Raw genomic sequence first — 15,122 nt, 5'->3', positions numbered from 1 at the left:
TCATCAAGTGCGTGCAAATGCATGTTTTAATCGGTCCCAAAAATAGAAAATCAAATGGTTATGTGGAAGAGAGAGAGGATGCATGTGGGAATGAAGGGTTGGAGTTAAAAAGAGGAGAGAGAATGTATGTTAGGTAAAAAGTTGATGTGACACTGATGAATAAAATGCATGTAGTAAATGCAGGATCTTGCTTGCATTGCGGGTTGCATATGTTGTGTGTTTGAGAAGTAATTTAAAAGATTTAAGAATGTTTTTGTTCTTATAAATATAAGACTAAGTTTATTAGGCTTTGAATGATTAAATTTTTTACACGTTTTTGTTCTTTTTTATCGTTAACAATATTACCGGCGATAATTTATTATAGATTTAACAATGGTGATACTCCTTTACAACAGTGAACATGTCATTTTTAAACTGCCCATTTCATGAACCATTCGCAAAAACTTATGCCTGTTTAATTATTCCCTATAACGAATAAACAGTAAAAATCACTTGAAAATAAACAAAATAATAACAAATATATAACATTGCTAAAAAATAGTAAGATAAACATTACTAGAAAAATAATAAGAAATACAAAATAATCATTACCAATTATAGGGTCATTGGACATGTCGATCCAAGGCCCAAGGCCCAAGCTATTTTTTTTTTAACAGCAAAATAAGAGATTCATTCACAAAAACAAAAAACACCCTAAGCAGGAAACTAGAAATGAACCAGTACAAAACAAAATATAAAAAGAAGAGCACTACAACCCCTACAAAATATCAAACCAAAATACAAGATAAAGATTAGGTCACCCCATCATGCCAAACAATTTCTTTATGGCACCAGTGCTTGATTCAACCAAAAAGATTTGTTATAATCTCTTCTTCAATTAACTGTAGATTTTAGTCTATTGTTGAAAATCTGAGTGTTGCGACGCTTCATATGAACCAAATGGATGTAAAAATAATCGAACACAAAGCCCTCCTAACCGCACTGCAGCCTGGTTCATTCGCCCCCTCCAAAAGTTGTTCAAAAGAATCAAAACCTGTCAAATCCCATTGACACCAAAGCGAAATCGCTCTCCACGCTTCTTTTGCTTTTGGACACTCAAGAAAAACATGAACTGACGATTCGTCCAAAGACTGGCAAAACGAGCATATAGATGAAATTGAGTTCAACCCTCTAGCGACCAAGTTAACCACAACTGGGATTCTATTTTGCAAAAGTCTCCAGATGAAGCAATTGATATTTATGGGGATCCAAGGCTCCCAAGTGCAAAGAGGAGAGCGACCCCCATAAATATGATCAGACAATACTCTTCTTAAACTTTGAACTGAAAAAATATCTGAAGAGTCGGTCACCCATCTCCAAACGTCTACTTTGCCATGGTGAAATGAAAACAAAATCACCATCTCCTTCAGATCTTCAATATCAACCAAATTAGCCGGCAAAAGATTCGATTTAGACCAGGCCCAAACCACGTCAACCGCCCCCGTTCCAATGGAAACCACCCTATCACTAACTAGGCAATTTTTTGTCACCTCCAATTTATACAGCTCGAGGAATACATCTTTCAATGAGAACTTGCATAACTAGATAACTAGCCAAAATCGAGTGTTGTTCCCCAACCCCACTTCTGTAACAAAAAGTTCACTCAGATTAATACCCATAGTAGAAAAGTTTCTATATATTTTGGAGATTTTTTTGCCACGATCCGCAAATAGATGCTCAAGCCATCTTACCATCTGAATGCAACCGAGTTGAATGGATGGCTTTAATGCAGATCTCCACCACCATTTGGCAAGTAACACCAAATAAACCATTGAACCTCTTCGGTAACCACCGAGTCCCAGTTGACCAATTTATCCCCCCCCCCCACCCCACACGAAGTTTCTCCTTATTTTTTCCAAGGCTTTAACCACTTTCAATGGAGCATGAAAATAGGAGAAAAAGTAAAGAGGTAAACTCCGTAACTTCACTAAAGTGAGCCTACCCCCGAATGATAACGACGATGCCTTCCACCCGTTAAGTCTATTCTGGACCCTCTCAATAATAGGATATAGCTAATGCAAGTTCTTCCTTAACCTTCCACCTCTCATTTTTACAATAAGTAGCATTAGGACTAGATGTTGTAAGTAGCTTTTATTTGATTTTATTTTTGTGATGGTTGTGTTTCATAAACGGTTTCGAGTCCCCGTTGGGTCTTGAAAACGAATTTAAGTGCTCAGTTGACAAATGTGTAGAATGATTTGTTTGGGTCGGTTTTAAATTGGGGGCCTGTAAACCAAGTTAGGATTGGAAATGCTTGGGTTAAATTGGTTTGGTTTACCTTGCTCAGTCTGCTTGTTTTGATAGAATTGGCAAATGGACTCATGATGAAGGGTATTGTATGAAGAATGTAAGCATCTAAACAATATAACAAATAAACATTTTTAAAGGTGACGTGTGACAACCAAAATGATCCTTATAAAAGTTCTCCTCATATCTCTCATATTAAATAAATTTCTTTTTAATCTATCTTTTCTCTTTTTAATAATTATTTTCTTATTTAAAAGAATTATTACCAACGTAAATATAGTATTTTGTTTTACATAAATTAAATATATTATATTAGTTATTAAATTAAGCTTCTAAAAGTAACCAATTTTCACATTGATTTTGAATAATTATTCCAAAATTAATGTTTTATAAAAAATAATAATTTTGGATGAAGGGCAAGCTTAATTTAAATTTAAAAATTTCAATAAACTTTAACTTATTAAATATATAAAATTGTTTACTTAATTACAAGTTTTTTCTTTCAAACTCTTAAAAGATAAATTCACTATTTATGTATTCTCAGTGCTTATGTTAATTTAAACGAGTAAGTTTTTTTTTAACCGATTAAAGGATCAAACATGGTTCAAGTCAAAATAGTCTATGACTAGAATGAGTTTCAGCTCACAGGTTGGTTTGAAAGAGTATCCATTTATAATTTTTTCTACTTGACTATTTAATCAAACATCATTTATGTTAAGTTAATCATCTTAAAAACCTATATATATATATATATATATATATATATATATAGGATTAGGTTCATTTTAGAAGTGTTTCTTAGTGTGAGAAGTGCGAGAAGTAATTATAACCGAAGTTTTATATAATTTACTATAAAACGATTACAATAAAGTGGCAGGCAAACGGGCAACAAGCTGCGCCGCAACCCCTTTTGAACAGCAAAGCCAATCCTGCTAAAAACGAAGCTTTGGGACCTAGAAGCTGAAGAGGTTGTGTACGACGCGCTGAACCCTACTCAAAATTTTTCTTTTTATTTATGATTTATTTTAATAGAAGGGACATCTTAGTAAAAAGTTTTTTTTTTCATACATGGCAAGTAACTTATGTGTGGGATGAGTTACATATTTTTTGTTTTTAATTTAAATATTTTTATAATATAACTAGTTTCATTTGCCATAAAATAATCGGTCTTCATAATTTCATTTCATCAACAAATATAACTAAGTTGCATGCTATTTTTTTTTAAATTGCTTTTTTTTTTGTATTTTTAATTTAGGATTAATTCCCTCATTTTAATTTTTTGAACTTAACCAAATTTATGAAGATTTTCAACTTTATACTGAATTCGTAAAATCACATACACAGTACATAAATGATCATACATACAATAAAATTTACACATACAATTCAAAATTCCACCTCCTCAGTGTATATATATGAACCTACACACGATAAAATTTACACATACACAATTAGAAATACCATCTACACAGTACATACATGAACTTACATAACTACATACAATAAAATTTACATATACACAATTCGAAATACCATGTACATGGTACATATATGGACCTACACACGATAAAATATACACATACACAATTCGAAATAACACATACACATTACATATATAAACCTACACGAGATATAATTTATACATATACAATTCAAAATACCACCTACATAGTACATATATGAACCTACACACTATGAAATAATTTTTTTTTTTTACATTAAACTACATATAATAAATAACAGATCATGCTAATAGCCTACACTTATAAAATTTCCGCATAGACATTCGTGAAATCATCTACACAATACGTATATGAACTTACATAATATTATTTGTGTAAAATAGTTTGTAAAATAATTTCATGAATTAAATTATTTATGATTTGAAACAAATGAAAAAAAAAAATAAATAACAACAAATTAAAGTTATATCGTGATGCATTTCAATATTTGTATATTTGAAAGAAACGAAAAAAAAATGAAGTCAAACATTGGTATTAGATACGGATAGGAATATTATGCTAGTATTAATCATTAAGTGATTTATTAGCAAACGTTTAGGGAATTCATTGAATTATAAACATTTATTATGATAGAATAAGACCAAAGTAACCATTTTCAATAAAAGCCTTATAAATTAATTCCATATTATTACAAGAATGTCATTATGATTATGAACCATAGATCAAGCATATCAATGGCTCAGATTTATTTCTCGCACTTCTCGCTATAATATTACTTATCGCAAGATCCATCCCCTATATATATATATATATATATATATATATATATATAAACACTAGACTACATGTTTTAGTTTTTCAGGTGGATAAGACAAACTCCTACCTTATGAATAAAAATGTTAGACTTAAGCACACTGTTAATCAGATGATAAATTGACATTGTATATTCTTTTTTTTTTGAACATTTCAAAAGTATAGATATCTTTAGTGAATGAGTAATACTTGCACCAAAAAATGAGTTTGTTCAATAAACTAACAACCGTTTTGTCACACCCCAACCTAAGGCGGAAATGTCGGGGTGTGATCCGATTGCTCACAGCTCGAAGATACTATCATAATTATAAATGACAATATCTAATTAATTATTTTATTCAAATAATACACACAACAATCAAATACAACAAAACCATTCAAATAAATAAGTACAGTCATTTAAATTCAAGTTTGTCTTCAATATAACCCTAAGGTCTTTCTAGTGTCCATCCTTCAACTCAGGCAACCTGCATATACGTAGAAAATGGAGTTTTGTCAACAAACATGTTGAGTGAGATGATCACCAATTTTGACACAACAAATAGTTATATAATAAATAAATAATAAATGATAAGTGTTAAATGCGCAAACCAATCTATGAGGTAATAATCAATCAAACCTTAACAAATCAAAACCAAGTTGTACTCGTGCGCCAATGAATCGTTGCCAAGCGAATCGGGCATTGATTACAATGACTAAATTGTCGGTTTACCTTCGCCAAGTGAATCGGGCTCTGGTTACTAAAACGGTCGTATAATCATACTAATGAGAACCCTCTACAAGGGGATATGTTGGACCTCTCCGAACGTTATCAAGTAAACAATTAAACATGTAGCAATTAGCAAATAGCATTCAACTGATATTCACACAATAATTATGTTTGCGATTTTGAGTGTATATATATATAGAATAGAAAATATGAGTAAGTACGCATATGTCCCCAAAACGTTAGAAAACAGTGTATAAAAAGGGGAATGATCAAACTCGCCTTAGATTAAAGGCAAGTGGGTATAATTAAGAATAAACGAGTCAACGGATAATCGAGTCGTCCAATACGCGCCAAACAAGGTAACTGATCAGAACCTGAAACTTTGTGATATGAAACTATAAATAAAAACGAACTTAATGCCACCGGAATCAATCCAAACGGATGAGTAGAACTCTAGTTATGTTGAATTAAACGTTTAAGCGAGCTAGTACTGACCAGAATTCGAACAGCGAGTCGGAATTCAGGTTTTAGGCAGTAGCCTTAAAATCACGTTAGAAGAATAAAAGTCTTCTGGACCGAACGTTGAATCCGACCAGAAGCATGAGAAAACGCAAAGTCAAACTTGTTGACTGTTTTGCCCTTTAACGGGTTTTAAAGCAATTGACCAGTCAACACCCATCAACCACCGAAATTGATTGAAGGTTATTGACTAGGAAATATGTATGAACGATTTTAAAGTTTACAACTTACCCGGAAAGTGAAAGGATTGATGAGAAACGGAAGTCAAAGGTTCTTGAACTTGCAAAGTCAAACGGATATGAACGGTTCTTCAACAAAACACCAAAAACCGAAGGGAATACGAGATGGCAAAGGCTAGAGACGGCTGAGGGATGTTCTTTAGGGTTTGATTAAATTTTACAGCAGATGGTTATGACTTGTTTATATAGGAATAGCTAAACATAACTAATTATAGGCTTTTTGGCCCGTTTAAGCAAATAAATATGGTTTAAAAGAAAGAATCATAAAAAGATTCATAAAGATCTGATCTTGGACAAGGTAAAACGAATTAGGAGTTGTATTTTAGTTATATTATGATTACTTGGTCCTTAATTCACTCTAATATGCCGAAATTAAACGATTTTATATCTTAAACGAGTTATTAAACGATCTGACCAGTATGGCCGTAGCGCCGCGCGGCGGCCACCACCCATGGTGGTCGCACAGCGCCCCAGCCCACTTTGGGTGCATGTTTCAATTTTACATGATTAGCCCCTATAGTTTGATGTTTGGACATTTAATGAACCTTTTATAAAATAAATAAGAATTAAACATTATTTGAAGTATGAGGGACTTAAAGTGAACATTATGAAACTTATTTACTTATAAATATTGGATTTTCAAAAATAATAAAGATCTAAAATGTTTCGTTCGTAAACGAATATGGGTTTGGAAAATCCGACATGTTACACGTTTGCTATTCATGTTTCCAAGAGATGAAAATTATTACCATTGTTCAGATGGTATCTGTTACAAATAAAATGATATGTTACAAAAAAGTAATACTTTCCTAATGCTTTAAATATCTTCAAAATCTAAGGTTTTCAAGTTATAGGTTAGTCCCAAACGTCGATGTTGAAGTGATATTGCCAAAAATATTAACTAGAAAAGTGGCCTATGCAATGAAACTAAACTACATGTAAAAATACAATATGATAATCGTATTATAGAAGCTGAAATCATATATAAAAGTAACATTGGAACTCACACTTTTATTCTTAAAAAAATTCTATAATAGATAAAACAATTAGTTTTAAATTCAAAAAAAAAATTTTTTCACTTTATGTTTGTTTTGTAATGAAGATAAATAAAAATTAAGGTCAACAACTATAGAAAGTTGGTTTGGTTTTGAAACAACTTGTTTTAACACATGGTCAGTTATGTATTGTATTATCTAGAATTAAAAGCAGAAACAAAATGAAACTACTAATTTTTTAAATAGAAAATAAAGTTACAATTAAAACTACAAATATTATATACAAAGAAATATTTAGAGATTTATAAATTTTTAACAACTTTTTATTTCCATGTAGTAAAGTGTGTAATTTACTTTATCATATATTATATTTTTATATTTGTTTAACATATGTTTTGTATTTCACATTATTTTATTGTTTACTTAAATTTATTTATTTTAAACACGATTACCTAACCTTATATAAGATGGATATATGCAAATTGTATATAAGATGAATCGTGTGAAGATTGAATGAAGAAGAGAACTGTTTATAAACATAAGATTTTTTTTATTTTTTATTTTTTTTGATTTAATGAACCTAACAACTCTTTTTTTTCATCTTTGCACACCGAACCCAAAGATTGTTCTCGCACCTCACTCACGTGACCACCCTCACCCACAAACCAAAAACGTCACACCGACACAATGTTTCACACACGTGAAATCGATTACACATAGGTTAAGTAGATTACATTATAAATGATAAATTTGATATCAATCATGTTAACGAAATCTAAACCATACACGGGGGACCACAAGTCATGCTTATGCTTCGCCCATGTCTCTTCCCACGGATGTGACTCCCTGTCCTCTTTCAATGGATTCCACTGTCTTTCATTCTCAAAAACCACTCTTTCTTCTTACATGGATGCGCTCGTTGGTATGGCAACCACCTCTCGAAGCTCTCCCTTTGGCCTTGTGCTAGAGGAGATCTTATCTTGTTAACCTTTTTTCTTATACTTAAAAATAATAAATAAATGCATTTGATATTGGGTTAAAATATCCCTATAAGTTTATAACTTATTTATAGGTTGCTACATCACACTCACGTTATAAGGTTGGTTAATTTGAACTCCAATGATTTATAACCGATATAATATTTCTTCTTCAATATGAGAAAGGCAGCTAGAGTTTTTTGTTATCTTTTTTAACACAAAATTAGAAAAACAAAAAAGTAATCGAGGAATAAATGATTTGATGGTACAATGATGGATGCACATCAAGGACAACAGCAGTCAGTGTCAAAGGTCGTGTAAATCACATGTTAAAGAGCCAATCCGAACCCACTCAAACCACTTTTCACTCCAATATTGTGGGCTTATACTTAAACCAGCAACCTGGATTTCTTTTTAAAATTAAAAATTATTTTGTCATTTTCCATTATTATACAACACAAGCAATGGAATATATTTTCTACAACATCGGGTTTTCACATTTGAAGACCACTTTAACCTTACAATGACTAGAATCTACAATATTCTTATGAGAGTAAACACCATACCATATATCATGAGACATGAGTAAAAATGACAAGTAAAAAATTAGAACAGCTCCAGATTTTGATGCATTAGGGAGTTACTAGGCTGTAAACTAAATAGACGAGAACGACGTGACCGGCCAGACATTATGACAGACAATCATATGCTACCTGTCTTATTTTTGAACCTAAATACCCTATGCAGGGGCTGCATTATGACGGTTTTCGCCAAAAAAAATTTATTTTTGATTGATTTTGTTTGAATATAAAAAGTTAAAAACACATGGATTCTGAGCTTCGTTAATTCACACATTTTATTAGTTATTTAGTAAATTAAGTTTTCCTTATTAAGAACCTCACTCCAATATTAAAAACATGCATATATTAAGATAATTGTTTTTTTCATTAAAAGTATATCGTTTTCCTATTAAAAAGCATTGCTTTTTTGTGCATCCACTTCCACTCTACGTTAGAAAAATGCTGGTTTAAAAGTAAACATTGTGCATCACCTTGGTATAGAGCTAACTCACAAAATTTTTATGGTGGGACATTTATTTACTAACGTTTTGTCCCGTATTAGTTGAATCATCTTCAATTTGATTATGCACATCAAAGCAAGTTGCCAAATTGAATGGAATATAGAGCGTACAACTTTTAAACATTATGTCACGGTCACCTACGTAATTTTCAGAAAGGACCTACCCCGATTCAAAACGGGGTAGCGGTGCAACTTGTTGCCGGCTTGCCTTCTGTTTCAATGTAATCCAATGAACATGATTGTTTTAACAAAAAAAGTAAATTATTATGAGAATCATGCTTATATGCCTATTTAAGAAAGAATAGACATAAAATTAAATAATAATTTGTGTTTTTGGTTTATGTTACTAGCAATATTCTTTTCGATTTCAAAACCAAGTGTTTTGAAGTTGTTTAATTGGTTTGCTCAAACGCTAGCTAGTGATAGATGTTTAAACTAATGACTCGTCAACTTAAGACACTAATAAGCTTTGGAAGTCATGTATTGGTGGGCTTTTGGTCGTGTAAGGCCTATTTAAGCCAACTCTCCCCAGAGATCGGTTAACACTTAAGACTTTCAAACACTTACCGACATAATTTTTAGTTATAGGATATTTGCTCGAAGTTTAGACCTAGTTTTCTAAGTCGGTTTAGCAAATTTGAGGGCTAAGTTACCAATCATAATCTCATTATTGTAAGTAGACTATCTTATTTAATTACAAATATAACTTGTATAACTGATAGTATATTCTTTTCGGTCACATATAGCTTGGTTTTAAAAAATTTTCGTCATATTTAACGACTTTATTATATAACCCACAATTGAATATTTGAATTCACTTCAAGACTTTATTGTGACATGGATATTTGTCACATGTATATCCACAAAATCATACACTACAATATGAATATTTTTATATGACAAAAACCAAATATTACAATGGTATAATATTACACACTAGACTTAACTCACATGCACTTGTTATAAAAGCCAAAAGCACTTCCCACATAGCCACACATTGAGAGAAATGCACCAACCAATTAGTCAACAAGGTCTCCTGGAAGATCTGGTGGCACCAACCATGGAGACATGGTCCACATTTTCTAATTCTCAAGAACTCACCACCATTGACACTACTCACTTATTCCCCCTTCAAGAAGATGATGACTTTTTATTATTACCTTCTTCATCTTCATTTTCACAACTCATTACATCATCCATGCAACCTGATTTTCAATCCCCTTATACCGACGAATCTATCTACTCTTCGGTACCATGTTTCGACACCTTCATACCGATCAATGGGTCGGTTTCTTCATCATATGATCAACATATGTTTCCACTAATAGTGGAACAAGAAGACAATGATGGTGATGGAGATCGCAAGGAGCATGTTGTTTCTCATGATAAGATCCCAACTGCTTTCAACATGGGATTGAATGAGGAAAAGAAGAGTAAATCTAAGAAAGTTGAAGGACAACCTTCTAAGAATTTAATGGCGGAAAGACGGAGGCGAAAACGATTAAATGACAGGCTTACCATGCTCAGATCAATTGTTCCCAAGATAAGCAAGGTATAACAAGCAATACCCCCATAATTTAGTGTTTTTTTTAACTAATAATCTTTTCTTTTAGATGGATAGAACATCAATCCTTGGAGATACAATAGATTACATGAAAGAACTCATGGAAAAGATTCAAGATTTGAAAGAACAAGACATTGATTCTGATATGGATCATATGAAAATGTTGGCAAGTGTTAAAGAATTCAACATGAATGAATCACATGTAAGAAACCCCCCAAAGGTACTGTTTTTCTTCTACCATTTGAATTACACAAAAAACACATAGTGACTGATGGTTATGTGAAATAAATTTTACAGTTTCATGTGGAGAGAGGAAATATCGATACCCGAATCCAGATTTGTTGTTCAACAAAACCTGGATTGTTGTTATCAACATTGAACACACTTGAAGCACTTGGACTAGACATGCAACAATGTGTCATCAGTTGTTTCAATGAATTTTCCCTTCAAGCTTCATGTTCTGAAGTAAGTTTCATTTAAAGAATTAAATCCACATATTCAAGTTTTGTAAGTAGAATATCGCAAAAACCGCTTAACGCACTTGTATATAGCGCTCGACAGATATAGAAAAGGGTATAAAAAGAATACAGTAAGATGTTACAAAACCGTATTATATACCATGGTTAAAGCAACTTGTATAAGTGTTAATATAGTTATTGCAATTCATTGCTTAAAATTAATTAATTATATTTGTCGAATGTCCTTTATTATATAAACCTTTTAACAAATTTTATATGGAACTTAGGCACGGGAGAATCGATTGATGATAGGGTGTGACGAAATGAAGCAAATCCTCTTCAGAAATGCAGGTTATGGAGGGAGGTGTTTATAAAGAAACATGAATTAATTCAAGAACAAGAAGATGATGGATTGTTAATTCATGTGCAGATTTCCAGATTTTGGACTGTTTTGTGATAAAGCTGTTATGCTTTTTAGTTTAATAGAATCATTGTTGTATCTATTGTCCAAAGTCATCAACATCAAGAACTTTAGATATCTAAATAATACAAGAAAAGACAAGTATTCCCTCATTGGTTTAAATAAAAGGCAAAGTACAGAAAGATGCTAACAAATCAACAGGAAAGAATGCTTTCACATATGAGAATACAGTTGTGGGCCCTACCCATGAGGCAAAAGAATGTTGTCAGATTATGTGTTCGTATATTCTATATGTGTTGGATGTATACAAAGGTTTATAAAATATAAGCAGGTGTATATATGACAAGAAGGGGTGAAAGAAATTGACTTGCGGTGTTCAACATACATTGAAAGAAATATATTCAATCATTGATACCTAAAAAGCAACAATTATTTCAATTATGGAAACCTAACACAACAATAATTTTAATCATGTTTCACAGAAAAAGGAGGAGGATCTTTTATATTTCTAATAAATATTTGCTATTAAACGTGGAAACATAAAGAGAGCGTGGTGGCTACTGAGGATTCGGTTATCACTTGTTTGCAAGGCGTCTTATTTAACATTAGAAGCTGTTTTCTTTAGAAGTCGGGTTACACTAGGGGGCATATCTTGCGTTGTATAGTGGCGGTTTGATAATACTAGGCACTATAGTGTTGTGGCTAAGTGACATAAAATCAAGATGGAGATAGAGGTGGTGATATGTTGCAAGATAAATGAGAAGAAAATGTCATAATAACATGTAGATTTACTAAAAACTAAAAAAACATCTGGATGACACTTTTTTGGTTGGTAGCGAAATATAGTTTAGGGATGAGGACTTTGTGGTATTAGCTAGGCCTTAATTGATTGGAATAATAAGTTGATGAAATTTGAAAATTTTATGAAAAGAATAATTCTTTTCGAAGGAGGGTTTCAATTTGCTCTGTAAGGATAAAGAGTGGAAGCCTTATTTGGATATTAGGTAAATAGAAATTCTGGGTTGTTTGAGATGTATGAGATTTATGTTTTACTAGTAAGGTCATTTGAAATGCATTAGAGCACTTGCAATGGAAGGGGGGACGCGGCATCCGTGTTTCGAGGCAGAAGGAAAGGACAGCTAACATGGAGGAGAGAAGTCAAGAAAGCCATATGGTCTTGAGGCAAATGTCATCCTCTCACCACCACATATCGGAAGAGGAGACCACCTGAAAACGCTGTGTGTGGGCTTTGCCTAATTCATTGTGGCGATCCATAGGGTTTGACAAACTATGGATTCTCGTCGAGCCTCACCACAATAAAAACCTAAAAAGTCACATCTACTCATATGACACATTAGCAACACACAAACTTCCCACAAACTTTTCTCACCAATCACCATTTCACGTCAATCCTTATGTCAAAGACAAATGTTAGTTGATACACTCAAGTGTTTAAGTTGTTTTTAAAAAGTCATAATTTTGTTCAAATATATAATATATAGAAAGACTTTAATGCGTCAAAAATTATTAAGTAACTTTTGTAAGAAAAAAAATATAGAAAACATGTGTTATTTTTTATGATATTTAATTTTTTCATAAATTAATTAATACTCAAGCAAACTTAATATTTAGATGACATCGTCTAATGAAATTGGAAATACTCAAGCGTTAAAACTCAAACGTGCAAGATTTCAAAGCTTTCATCTTAATTCCAGGAAGCTTATCAATTTGTCAAAAAGGTATTTGAAAGACTGGAAGATTTTGTAAGCTTATGCAACAAATAAATTTAATATAATTGTTCCAGGACAACATTTGCTAATTTAACGCAAAAACTATACTAGTTATATTCTATGGAATTCCAACACTAGTGTCCCTACAAATAGAATACATGAGTTAATACTAGAGAAGTAGAGAATATATTACTTATCCTTATTGGATATCATCTCTAATATGTACTAGTTACCTAATTAAATCATGTTGTCGGAGTGGTAGGAGATCGAACGCTCGAAGGGATCGTAAAATATGAGATGAGAGACAATTGTAAGGAAGAAAACGAAAACATAAAAGTTGGAATAGTTAAAACAGCATTAGGACAACAAACAAGTGGTATATCTACTCGTGATTTCCAGTTCTGAGTTTATTTTACAATTATTACATAATCATAAGTTAAAAAAAAATCATCAAATTAAACTTCAGATGACTTTACTGTTACTTTTTTAGTTATTTCTAAACATTTCTAAACTTTAAACTAAGATATTTGTTACAAAGTTTCTAACAATCTTTTTATCGTTAATATTTAATGCCAAGTGACCTTTGGTCCAATGACATTGATGAATTTCCCTCAACCAAGTGGTGAGGGTTCGAAGTTCAAACCACGTTGTGGGTATTTATGTGAATTTTAGCTGGTGTAAAATTATGTAGTGCATGAGTTGTTATATGTAAAATAAAAAAAAATGAAGGAAATAAAAGAATCAACTTACTAAACTAAGGGTCCGTTTGGAATAAGGTAATGGAATGGACGATGGAATGGAATGGACGTAGTAATGGAATGGACGTGGTAATGGAATGAGTTATTACCATTCCAATGAGATGTTTGGTTACTACATGGGAATCCAATGAATGATTACTTTGCGTTGTTTGGTAGGTAGGAAAAAAAATAAAACTAAAATGGTAGTGAGTGGCCGTGGTGGCGAGAGGTAGGTTGCGGTCGTGGCATTGGTGGGGCGGTGATGGTGGTTGGTGGTGGTGGGCGACGGAAAATAATGGTGGTTGGAGGTGGGTGGTGGTGGTGCTGGTGGTGTTGGGTGGTGGCGGTAACAGTGGAGGTGGTAGTGGCAATTGCGGCAGTGGGCAGCGGTGACGGTGGGCAGCAGGTGGTGGTGGTGAGGGCGGGGGCGATGGTTGATAGTGGCAGCGGACGGATGGCAGTGGTGGGCGGCTGACACTAATGACAGCGGTTGGTGGCGGTAACACTGGTGGTGGACGACAATGGTGGTGGTTGGTGGCGACGGCGGTGGTGGTTGGTGGTGGTGGGTGTTGATGGTGGTGGGTGGTGGAGGTGATGTAGGGTGAAAGAGGGAATGAGATGAAAAAAAACATGGGGTATGAATGGAATGAAATTGAGGTATTTTAAAGGGAATGAAATGGACTAGGTAATGGGTCATTTCATTCCTTTGATCAACCAAACACATTTTTTTTCATTCCCTCACAATGAGTTATTCCATTCCGTCCTCCAATCTTGAATACCAAACGCTACCTAAGTAAAACAAAAATGTATTAGTTATCGTTCATTTGCAATAAGTTTATTAAATTAAGTTTACAAACAAATACTAATTCACAAAACATGAGCTAGATTAGAAGTGAGTGGGCTAAGAACTTGTGTGGGCTAAGTGACTTTGTTGGTTGGCACTTAGCAGTGGGCCTAAAACTAAAGAAATAAGAGTGAGAAGACCCGTACGAATACGAAACTAAAATAATACGGAGTATAAGCTTGAAAACAGATGGCAAAGCCTCGATTGTTGTGGTCGACTGTCGGATGGTGGGATTGGTGGGGGTGGAGAACAACATGCCCAACAATTTTACTTATTTTTTTAAATGG

General features: G+C 33.0%; 1 protein-coding gene across 2 annotated transcripts; it reads left to right on the top strand.

Annotated features, from left to right (window-relative positions):
* The first annotated feature begins 10,070 nt into the window (after positions 1–10,070).
* LOC143545630 (transcription factor bHLH93-like) lies at positions 10,071–11,501 on the top strand. 2 transcript variants are annotated; one of them, XM_077037486.1, is made up of 4 exons: positions 10,071–10,633; positions 10,695–10,847; positions 10,943–11,110; positions 11,391–11,501. In XM_077037486.1, exons 1-4 carry the CDS (start codon positions 10,088–10,090, stop codon positions 11,475–11,477), a joined length of 954 nt encoding a protein of 317 aa, XP_076893601.1. In that variant the 5' UTR covers positions 10,071–10,087; the 3' UTR covers positions 11,478–11,501. The 2 variants fall into 2 exon arrangements, with proteins under 2 accessions (XP_076893601.1, XP_076893599.1); XM_077037484.1 differs by having other exon boundaries at positions 10,695–10,865.
* Positions 11,502–15,122: the final 3,621 nt, after the last annotated feature.

Source organism: Bidens hawaiensis, unplaced genomic scaffold (genome assembly GCF_021521415.1).
Source record: "Bidens hawaiensis isolate Kalapana, Puna unplaced genomic scaffold, B.hawaiensis_p1.1 tig00000904_1, whole genome shotgun sequence".
Taxonomy (NCBI): Eukaryota; Viridiplantae; Streptophyta; class Magnoliopsida; order Asterales; family Asteraceae; genus Bidens; species Bidens hawaiensis.
Note: the sequence above shows the minus strand (reverse complement) of the source record. Positions and strands in the feature narration are given on the sequence as shown.

Bases quoted from the DNA above. Each gene is read 5' to 3' on its own strand.
- LOC143545630 (XM_077037484.1), top strand. From the start codon at position 10,088: ATGCACCAACCAATTAGTCAACAAGGTCTCCTGGAAGATCTGGTGGCA. The intron at 10,634-10,694 runs GTATAACAAGCA...CTTTTCTTTTAG, and splicing joins TTGTTCCCAAGATAAGCAAG to ATGGATAGAACATCAATCCT. The intron at 11,111-11,390 runs GTAAGTTTCATT...TATGGAACTTAG, and splicing joins TTCAAGCTTCATGTTCTGAA to GCACGGGAGAATCGATTGAT.